Source organism: Mus caroli, unplaced genomic scaffold (genome assembly GCF_978045245.1).
Source record: "Mus caroli unplaced genomic scaffold, Mus_caroli_1 scaffold_16, whole genome shotgun sequence".
NCBI classification, from domain to species: Eukaryota; Metazoa; Chordata; class Mammalia; order Rodentia; family Muridae; genus Mus; species Mus caroli.
This window is the reverse complement of record NW_028227271.1, coordinates 3761633-3773031: the sequence shown is the minus strand read 5'-3', so window position 1 is coordinate 3773031 and position 11399 is coordinate 3761633. Positions and strand designations below refer to the sequence as shown.

Below are 11399 nucleotides of genomic sequence, written 5' to 3'. Positions count from 1 at the left end.
CAGATTCCGAGTTTAAGGGTGTCGTCCCCTTCGGAGCTGCTTTCAGTCTCTGATGGCAGCTGGATTCTCATTGGCATGAGCCTCCAATGAGACCCACGAGGGTCATCAGTAACAGATGCTGTTCTTTCTCTTGCAGTTACAAGCTCTCTATAAACTCTTTTTTTTTTTTTTTTTTTTTTTTTTTTTTTTGCCAGGGGCAGGGTGTGGTGGGGCGGGTGGGAGTCAGGGCATTACCTGGCTCTGTGATTTTTTTTTTGCTGAGCCAGTGCCTCCTTTCTCCCTGATTGGTGCTGGAGTGAGGCCAGGACCCTGAGGTCTGCTTCCCCAAGAGACACTCTCAGCCATAGCCCTTTCTCCTCTACTCGCAAAGATGACGCTTGCTGTCCAGGCCATGCGGCTGGTGGTCTGCATCGTGGCGTTTCCCATGTTTCTGCTGAACCTTCTAGGCATGTGGAGCTGGGTATGCAAAAAGTGCTTTCCCTTCTTCCTGAAGCAGTTCGCCATGATATACAATTGGAAGATGGCGAGCCTAAAGCAGGAGCTCTTCAGCAATCTGCAGGAGTTCGCGGGCCCCTCGGGGAAGCTGACGCTGCTGGAGGTGGGCTGCGGCACCGGGGCCAACTTCAAGTTCTATCCCCCCGGGTGCAGGGTCACTTGTATCGACCCCAACCCCAACTTCGAGAAGTTCTTGTTCAAGAGCGTCGCAGAGAACCGGCAGCTGCAGTTCGAGCGCTTCGTGGTGGCAGCCGGGGAGGACATGCACCAGGTGACCGATGGCTCTGTGGACGTGGTGGTCTGCACCCTGGTGCTGTGCTCGGTGAACAACCAGGAGAAGATTCTGCGCGAGGTGTGCCGAGTGCTGAAGCCGGTGAGTGGCAGGAGTGAGGACTGGCTAGCTGCAGCTATCATGAGTGAGGGTGCTCCTATCTATCAGTTTCGGGTGGATTCTAAGCCAGAAAAACCAAATGACTCCAGAGGAATTTTGCAAAAGAGAGTAAGGGCTGACAAATCAGAATCTAGAAAGTTCTAAACTGCCGCAGGGGGAAGAGCCTTGGTAACAGAAGCTCCCAGAAACAGCTGAGGGGTCATACCACTCATTCAAACAAACAAAAAACCTTCCAAGTCTTGGCTGGCACTGGGAGGCAGAGGCAGGTGGATCTCTGGAAGCTCGAGGCCAGACTGCTCTACATAGTGAGGACCCGGTCAGCCAGCGATGCTCAGAGACCATGTCTCCAAAATAAAACAAGCAAAATTTACAGGTCACTAAGGATACACCCGGTTCTGTGTTTTGAAATGGGTCAGAGAAAAAGATGAGCAACTGGGCAGGAACCAGAATATAAACGAAAGCAGACAATCATGAGACAGACTGTAAGGCCCTGTTTGCTTTAAGACAGTCTCAGAGATTCACAGTCTATAGTGCTAGGGGCAGAGAGGGCTGATCTTGTAAGGACCTCCTCATACAGGAAGGGGTTTGGAAGGCTCATTGAGAAACATCAAAACATCAAGTGAATGTACTATATTAGAGATTCATCTATAGCTACACATATGTAAACCATGTCCACCCAAGAGTGCTCTCTCTCTCTCTCTCTCTCTTTCTCTCTCTCTAAAGATTTGTTTTATTTAAATGAGTACACTGTATCTCTCCTCAGACACATCAGAAGAGGGTATTGGAGAGCATTACAGATAGTTGTGAGACACCATGTGGTTGCTGGCATTTGAACTCAGGACCTCTGGAAGAGCAGTCAGTGCTCTTAACCACTGAGCCATCTCTTCAGCCACCATGGATGCTCATTAAAGGAGCTTTTGCAGTACTGCAAACTGGAAAGAGACCGTGTGTGGATGGGAACTCATCACAGTCAGGAATTCTGTAACCTTTATAAAGTTATATGTGTGGCAGACCACACATAGAAACCCACCGACAGTCTCAGGATCTCAGAGGGTGAGAAGGATGGGAAGGCAAGCCTGGGCTATACACAGAGATCAAGGCCAGCCTGAATTATATAGTAAAATCTTATCAGAAATAAAAACAAATGAAAACTGTAAAAAAAAAATCCACCCAACAGAAAGAAACAGACAAACAAAGCTTTCAAGAGGACTGATCTCTCCAGGCTAGAGAAAGGTGTGGAGGAAATAATGTTAACCTGTTCACGACAAAGGTAGGAACAGGGGGTACAGCCAGGGAGCTGAACTCTGTGCAGCCAAGAGCAACAGCCACTTCGAGCCTTTCTAATAGTCTGAAGCAATTCTTTGTACTTGTCATTATCAGGTTAAATGGGTTTGTTTTGAACAAAGCTGAACTTGAAGTGTGAGAATCTTAACATTTCAGCTTATTGATTTGAGAACTTGTAGGGATGTGACACTGACACATATGCACACTCCCACATACATACAGTCATGCATGCACACATGCACACTCACACACTGTCATACACACTCACACTCTCTCACATACATACATATACTCTCTCACACACACACTCATACCCCTTACTCTCTTTCACACACACGCACACACACACACAGGCACATACACACACACACAGGCACACACACACACTCATACGCATACACATATACTCCCATACATACTCATACCTCCACACACACACACTCACACCCCTCACTCTCTCTAACACACATGCACACACACACACACATCCCTTGTAGTCTCCTGGGAAGAAAGTCTCAGAGGCATCGAAGGCTTAGCACTGTCTCTCCAGTGAAATGACAGACCAGTTAACAACTAGTAGGTAAAGATCTTTAGCCCAGCCTGGGGTGGACACACCCATAGCCACACCCATAGCCACACCTGGAGTGGGGCAAACACCCAGAGTCTTGGTGCTGGGGGAGGGGAACAAACAGGAGGAGTCTCAAGTCAGAGTCCACCCTGGACTACACAGCAAGTCCCCCCAAACCCAATCTTTAAAACACAATAAAGCAAACCAAAATTAAGGAAGGGACAGATTCTTGGGGCCCAACCTGGATCCCTTCCTCCTCTGCCAGGCAACTGGGGCTTTGCCAGGTGCTTCTTTAAGCGACTGCTGATCACCCAGATGATGCCCTGGGCTGTCTCCCTTAGCCTCATAGAGCCAGGGTGTGATGAGAGCTGCAGTTAACCTTCACCACAGTCTCCTGAAGCAGAGGTTTACGATTTTGGAAGGAGGTTGCAGATTCAAAGACGACAAGAAATATACAGCCAGGGCTGGAGAGATGACTGGAGAGCCTACTTGCTCCATTCGGCCTGCTCACTCAGTCCCTGCTCCCTCCTGCCCAAAGATTTATTTATTAGTATACATAAGTACACTGTAGCTGTCTTCAGACACACCACAAGAGGGCATCAGATCTCATTACAGGTGGTTGTAAGCCACTGACTGCTCTTCCTCAGGTCTCAAGTTCAAATCCCATGCACCACCACACTCCACCAAGGTCAGGCTCTTCAACATTTCCACCTCTTTGCTCCCTAGACACTGAGGGTCCCTTCCTCAGCTCTCGTTCCATGTTATATCTCCTCAGCTGTCTCATGCACCCTGTGTTTTTAGCTATACAGATTTCCAAATCTTGACACCCACTCAGAGCTCCCTCTGCTTCCCCTCCCCCACCTTCCCAAAGATCTATTTATTATTACATGTAAGTACACTGTAGCTGTCTTCACACACACCGGAAGAGGTCGTCATATTGTGAGCCACCATGTGGTTGCTGGGATTTGAACTCAGGACCTTTGGAAGAGTAGTCAGTGCTCTTAACCACTGAGCCATCTCACCAGCCCATAAATATATGTTTTTAAGGCCAGTCAGGCCCATAACAAGTTACAATGGCACGGTGAAACCCTGTATCAAAAAGAAAGCAAAACTGGCCCAGGAAATAAAACTTAAAAAGCAACATTGTTTGCCTTGAGACAGGGTCTGCGTAACCCAGACTGGCTCTGAACTAACTGCAGTAACCCAGGCTGGCCTCCAGTTTACAGCAGCGCCCCTGCCCTGTTACCTGTGTGCTGGGATTACAGGTTTGTTCTGCTACAAATAACACTGTTGAGAGTGGAGGGATGGAGAGATATGGAGAGAGTAGAAGGATGAAGGAATATGGGTGATATGCAGAGAGGAGAAAGAGCTCACACTCAGGGCTTTGCTTTCAGTTTCAGTAATCAGGAATTCTTTATGACAACAAAACTACATGTAGGTTGGCAGCTCCTTTTAAAAAGTTTAATACGGTGTCCCACTGTGGCCAGGCTGGCCTCTAACTTAAGGTCATCTTCCCTTAGCCTCCATGGTGTGGAGAATCCGGGCATGTGCTATCATGCCCAGCTAGCTCTGTATAAAATGTGACAGAAATTGAAACGATGTAACCAGGATAACACCTTACTCCATTTTAACCTACTTGTGTCTTCTCAAAGTCAGCCTCCAGCCACTGGAATTTGGATCTTGAGGCATTTTGTAAAGTGGATTTCCCAAAGCCAGTATCCTTAAAATGTGTGTTTGTTTTTCTTCTCAGGGAGGGGCTTTTTACTTCATAGACCATGTGGCAGATGAACGGTCTACCTGGAATTACTTCTGGCAGCAGGTCCTGGCTCGGGTCTGGTTCCTTGCTTTTGACGGATGCAATCTGACGAGAGAGAGCTGGAAGACCATAGAGCAGGCCAGCTTCTCCAAGCTGAACCTGCAGCACATCCAGGCCCCACTCCCCTTGACCTTGGTGCAGCCCCACATCTATGGCTATGCTGTGAAATAGGTGGTGGGAGATTCCGGTCTGCTCTGCGCTGGTTCCAGGCTTCTGTTTTAGATGTAAAATCTAACTGGAAGAGGTGAAAATCAAATTCATCCCTACAGGTTTCTGTTTAGCCATTTTCTATCTTGTTTCTTACCGAATCAAAACCAAATCAGAGCAGCTTTGAACTCTCCCTCCAAAGGGACCAAAGGTCTCTCATAGGCCTTTGAAAAGGAAGCAGTGGGGGAAACTTACAGCTTGCAAACCGAATAAATAAATCCCAGTGGGATGGAAAATCCACGACTGACTAACACAGGAACACCTCCTTCCCTCCCCCATCCTGGTAAAAAGGAATCAGAACCCACTTGCTATCCTGGTGTTACTAGTCTGCTTCGGAGGCCACCTGTGCTCTGTCCAGTGGCTCTCCGTCCTTCGACTCAGGGTTTTGCCAATGGCTGCTGCACTGTCCTGCACGCCACAGCTTGTATAAGTGCACTTGACACAGCAGCATCATCACAGAACTGCACAGAACAGATGGGAATTCTCTGTTTAATTTCCCAGCTTATCTAGCACATACTTTGCTGAATATAATTACCATAGGCAGTGGAAGGCCACTACAGTTAGGGAAATGGGTACAGTACGTGGGGAACCCTAAAAGTAATCCATGAGGGTAGTTAGCAAGGACTGGTGGCAGGGATTCTCCTGGTCAAATATCACTGGTCCTGAGTGGGTGGTGGCACAGCCTCAGTTCCATCTCTCAGGAGTCAGAGGTAGGTGGATATCCTTGAGTACAGCCTGATCTACAGATCAAATTCCAGGACAGCCAGGGCTACACAAAGAAACCCTGTATTGAAGAAGAAAAAAAATTCCACTGGTCCTGAAACAAAACCATGGATACCATTGTGTTCGTACAGAGAGCAAGTCTGGGTTGTCCCACAGGTTTCAGCTGCATTTGTATGTATGTATCTAAACAAATGTATATTTTTCAAGATGATTTTGCAGAAGTTCTATTTTAAATGTTGATCAATAAATTCATATTCATTTAATAAATGAAAATAAATGGTTTCTATATCTGCCTGCTTGGCTGCATTTGTGTCTTAGTGTCTCTGAGAAGGAAACTCCCACTTCGAAGATTAAGGTATTTGAGTGTAGAGATGTGTTTTTCTACAGCCAAGATGTATGGACAATGGATGAGGGATGTTTCTTGATGCTGTAATCAAATCTGTGACAAGTGAGGACTGAAAGGGGAAGGCTTTGCTTTGGCTTACAGTTTGAAGGATACATTCCATCTGATCTGGGAGGGGAACTACCTTGCAGGAGTGGGAAGCAGCTAGTTACATTGTATCACAGTCAGGAGTCTGAGACCAGACTGAGACCAGGACAGAAGTGGGACCAGACTATACAATCTCAAGTGACTCAATTTCTCCACACCAAGGCCACTAAAGTCCCACAGCATTCCAGAGCAGCTAGCTGTGAGCCAAATGCTCAGCCCTACTAGCCTGCAGGGAGACATTTAGCATCCAAATGACACACAGAGTTAGTAGATCTTAGCCATTTTGGAAGGATCAGAGTGGGGTGTGAGTGTGTGGCCAGAACATATGATCCTACCTACCTTGGGGAAGATCTTTCAATCTTTGCTTTCTCCCCCACCCCCTCTTAGAAGTGCCATGCTAGGGACTGAATCCAGGGCTGAGAGCATGCTATGCAAGACTACACTATTGAACCAGGCCCCAATCCTAGATTAAAAATTTTGTACAGGGGCTTTGTTTTGATACAGGGTCTCACCATGATGCCTTGGCTGGCCTCAAACTCATAGAGATCCACCTGTCTCTGCCTCCTGTGTGCTGATCAAAGTCATGTGCCACTACGGTCCATCCAGGATTAGTTCAAGTGAAAGAACAAAACAATGAAGCAATATGTTTAAAAAATGCTAAGGGGCCGGGCGTGGTGGCGCACGCCTTTAATCCCAGCACTCGGGAGGCAGAGGCAGGTGGATTTCTGAGTTCGAGGCCAGCCTGGTCTACAAAGTGAGTTCCAGGACAGCCAGGGCTATACAGAGAAACCCTGTCTCGAAAAAAAAAAAAAAAAAAAAAACCAAAAAAATGCTAAGGGTCTTACCATGTATCCCAGGCTGGCCTTGATCCTCTTGATCCTCTTGCTGCAGCTATATGAGTGTTGGGATCGCAGGACTGCCTCACCATGAACAGTGAGTGTGCATATGCAAATATGTGTGTGCACGCTCACGCACAGTCACAGACACACAAACACGCAGATACACAGACACACAGACACATCTAGAATTTTTCTTGGGGTGCTGGGGTTGAACCTGGGCCTAGTGCATGAAGGAAGCACTTTTTTTTTTATTAGCTGAGGACTGAATCCAGAGCCTTGTGCTTGTTAGCCAAGTGCTCTACCTCTGAGCTAAATCCCCACCCTCCCCTGCCCAACCCTGAGAGGCAAGCACTCTTGACTGATGTATACCCCTGGTTTATTTTTTCCTTAACTGATGCTTAATATTGAGTACCTACTATGTGTTCTGCTCTTGAATAAGCTATGAAGAAGTTGTCTCTTCAGTAATCACTGAAGAAAATGCATAGATGCCAGAACATATGATCCTACCTACCTGGTAGTCAGTTAATGGCACTGACAGTACACTGAGTCTCCACATGCAGATACCAACAAAAGCAAGAGAAGGCTATTCACTTAATCCCTGGGTTTAAAATCAACCCAGGCTGCAGTAATGAATCATAGAAATTCCTTAATGAACTATTGAGCTAACAGCTCCACCCCAGCCAGAGAACAGCCAGAACAGGTCCTGGTGACCAAGAGCAAAGGACCAAGACTGGCCACTGAGCCTGACTCTTCAACCTGTTTAAAAATAATAACAACAGGGGCTAAGCAACATAATGTGTTTCTTTTAAAGGGAAGTGTTTGAGAAGTTGGAGGCTTATCCTGGAATTTGTGTATAAACTACAAAAGTCACTGGTCAAAATGTATCACTCCTAGAAGTGTAACAAACAACAAAGGCCAGCTTACTAGGCAGCATGGTCCTAAAATGTTAGAACACCGGAGGCAGAGGGAGAAAAGATGGCTGCTCTGAGGTCAGTTCAGGCTACAGTAGGCAGTTTAAAGCTAGGCTGGGATATAGAGCAAGACAACCTAAAAGCATCCCCAAATCTTAGGAGAGTCTTCTGTCAGGTTGCGCCTTCCCAGTCTTTAAGCAGTTCATGGCCCTGATGTCTGCTTTCTCCGTGGACAGACCCTTTCACCCCACGCCTCTAACAGCTGATAATACAGGTTTCCACGTTCAACTGCCTGTAGGCTTGGCATGGTGCCACAGGAAGTATTCAGGAAGCAGAGGCAGGAGAATGGCAACTTTGAGGCTAGCCTAGGGTACAGATACCTTCTGTCTCTTCTTTCTTTATGCCACACAGTGATTTGAGAATTTCAAAGCCAGACTCATCTCTGAAGAAAGGATGAAAAGCTTCTTTGCAAGGATTTCCAAGGCTATCCCAGCTCCCAACTTCCCAAGGCTATCCCAGCTCCCAACTTTCCAAGGCTATCCCAGCTCCCAACTTTCCAAGGCCATCCCAGCTCCCAACTTTCCAAGGCCATCCCAGCTCCCAACTTTCCAAGGCCATCCCAGCTCCCAACTTTCCAAGGCTATCCCAGCTCCCAACTTTCCAAGGCTATCCCAGCTTTCCCGTGTAACCTCTCAGGAGCCCCCAGCAACTGATATACCCCCAACCCCCATTTCACTCTGAACAGTCCCCTGGGACCCATCTCTGCTCCTCTGTCCCTTTAGCTTTTCTACTGCTGTCAAATTGGAAGCAACCACATATCACACCAAGATTTCTCAGGCACCATTCCTGGTCAGGACCCCATTCCAGCAGCTTCAGGTTTCAGTGACCTGCGGTTGCCTTGGATGACACTGGCAGAGCCTTTTGGGCCAGTGGAGGACTGTGAGGAGCGGGTGTAGCAGCAGTCCCAAGAAGGCGCCAGGGACTGCAGCTAAGTCTTATGACTTGCACCTGACTTCCTCATACACCTGAAAATAAGCCACAACCATCGTGAGAGCTGCGCAGGTGTACCAGGTTACTGGAGAAGCCATTTTGGTGGAGATATGCCCCTGCTGCCCTGATTAGCTGAAGCTGCATACCTGGTGAGGTGACGTGGCCTGCTGTGAGTGGATGGGAACTGAGAGTACATAAGAGTGAGAGGCCCAGGGTTCAGGGGAGATATAGATGAAGAGAAAGAAGAGAGATGAAGACTGAAGTTTGCTGAATAAACTGCTGTTAGAAGGACTGGTGGTCATGTCATTCTTGCTGGTCAAGAGCAGACGCGACAGAGGACAACTGTCTCTGAGGTCAGGCTGTAACTTGGAGCATGAGTAAGCTCCCCAAAACCAGCTTATCCCCCAACTCCAAGCAGCAAGAGCTACTCTGCCTCTATGCAGAACTAGACAGTCACAGGCTTAACACATAAAATAAAGACAAAATAAATCTTACAAAAAAATAAAAGCAACCATGCCATAAGGTAAACTTGTGTCATTTATCTGATAAATAATTTTCAATGTTTTCTCCTATACAAGAAGGAGGGGCTTAAGACCGGAGAAGACAGCTCAGCGGGTAAGAGCACTAACTGCTCTTCTGAAGGTCCTGAGTTCAAATCCCAGCAACTACATGGTGGCTCACAACCACCCTTAATGAGACCTGACACCCTCTTCTGGTGCATCTGAAGACAGTTACAGTGTACTTATGTATAATAATAAATAAATCTTTGAGTCAGAGCGAGCAGGGACTGAGGGAGAGGAGCTGACTGGAGCAGGCAGAGGTCCTAAAATATTCAATTCCCAACAACCACATGAAGGCTCACAACCATCTGTACAGCTATAGTATACTCATTTACAATAAATAAATAAATAAATAAATAAATAAATAAATAAATAAATAAATAAATACAGCTTTTAAAAAATTAGTTGAGTGGAGAAGATGGGGCTGGAGAGATGGCTCAGTGGTTCAGAGCACTGACTGCTCCTACAGAGGTCCTGAGTTCAATTCCCAGCAACCACATGGTGGCCTCACAACCATCTGTAAAGGGATCTGATGCCCTCTTCTGGTGTGTCTGAATACATATAATACTTACATATAATAAATAGATAAATCTTAAAAAAAAAAAAGTGGAGAAGATGAAAGTGGACGTGCTAACTCTGCCTGACTCTTGGCTCTGTCTATACATCCAACCTTGGAGGCATCAGCTTCTCTCCTGACCTGCACAACTGGCCTTACAGAAAGTGTCTCATTTACACAGAAGCATCTCATGTAAGCAGAGTTGGTTTTAGAGATTAAATGCGTTGGAAAGCATCAGGCAGATGCCCGGCACCACAGCACTTGCTCAACCATTATTCCTGCGTCAGCTTCTAGAAGCTTCCCCTGTAAAGGGAGGTCCATCTCTGCCGATCACCAGTCCCAGAAAACATCAGAGGGGTCTTGCTCTGTCTTTCTGCGGGGGATACAAGGCATAACACACATTTAACGAGTGTGCTGTCACTAAGCTGTATCGCCTCTGTCCCCAGCCCATCATCTGGCTTTGTAATGAATACTTACTGCATTTGTGAATAAGCTGGGTGTTCAGTACTCAATCATGCAAACAGGAAAAACATCAATTCAGAGATGAAACGAGAGCACAAAAAGAACACACCAGAGCAGTGCAGCTAAGCGAGGGCAGTCACGGAGGTAAAGGAAGTCCTAAACAATCGCAGGAAGAGAACACCCCCACCCTGCCCCCCAATTGGATGGGACCAGGAACAGAGAAAGGGAGGTGTAAGGACACCATTGAGGGTTCCGGCAGAGGGCAAAGTCAGTGGACAGGGTATAAGACAAGGACACCAGAATCACTACAGACAGAAAACACTTCTCGGTTTACACAGGGACCCTCCCTAGCCCTCACTAATCTGCCATGCCAAGAGAAGCTGAAGCTCCAGCAATTCATTTTGAGGTCAGTTGTACAGAAACTTAGCTGACGGGCTGTGTGTTAGGACTCAGAAAGGGCAGATCCACTCCCCGGGGCCTTTCCAGTGGAAACTGCATCTAGCACTTCTTCTAGCGAGATCTTACAGCCCCTACTCCAAAGTTAAAATGATCACATGGCCAGTGAGTAGACTGAGAATACTTAAGATATTTCTAAGAAACTAAAAAGGAGCCCAAGAAGAGGGAGGAAAAAGAGGTCTTGGTGTTAGTGACGCCGAGGGTAAGAGAAGGAATGTCATAGGCCAGGTGTCCTGTTGTGGTTGGCACAACTTCCATCCCAGCACTCCCAGGCTGGAGAAGGGCAGGTTTCTGAAAGTCCCAGGCCAGTCTGGTCTACCTGGTGAGAGCCTGTCTCAAAACAAAACAAAAACCAAGCACCCATGGGATACAAAAGCAGGAGGGGGATTCTGAGAGGAGAGCCACAAGTGAGGACTGGATGAGCCAGCAGGGAAGGTTTGGGGATTGGAGGGAGTGAAACCTGCTGGGACTGGAGAGATGGCTCAGCAGTTAAGAGCACTGACTGCTCTTCTGAAGGTCCTGAGTTCAAATCCAAGCAACCACATGGTGGTTCACAACCATCTGTTGAGATCTGACACCCTCTTCTGGTGTGTCTGAAGACAGCTACAGTGTACTTATGTATAATAATAAATAAATCTTTAGCCCAGAGCG

General features: G+C 47.1%; 1 protein-coding gene across 2 annotated transcripts in view; it reads left to right on the top strand.

Moving 5' to 3' along the window:
• Positions 1-370: 370 nt before the first annotated feature.
• Positions 371-11399, top strand: part of LOC110310527 (thiol S-methyltransferase TMT1A) — a 40831-nt gene continuing 29802 nt past the window's right edge. Inside the window, exons 1-2 of one of the 2 annotated variants that reach the window (XM_021183556.2) lie at positions 371-868; positions 4489-4725. In XM_021183556.2, the coding sequence (XP_021039215.1) occupies positions 371-868; positions 4489-4725 (735 nt within the window). Of the gene's footprint in view, positions 869-4488; positions 4726-11399 lie in introns of those variants that run through there. The other variant, XM_085831445.1, reaches the window with a different exon arrangement.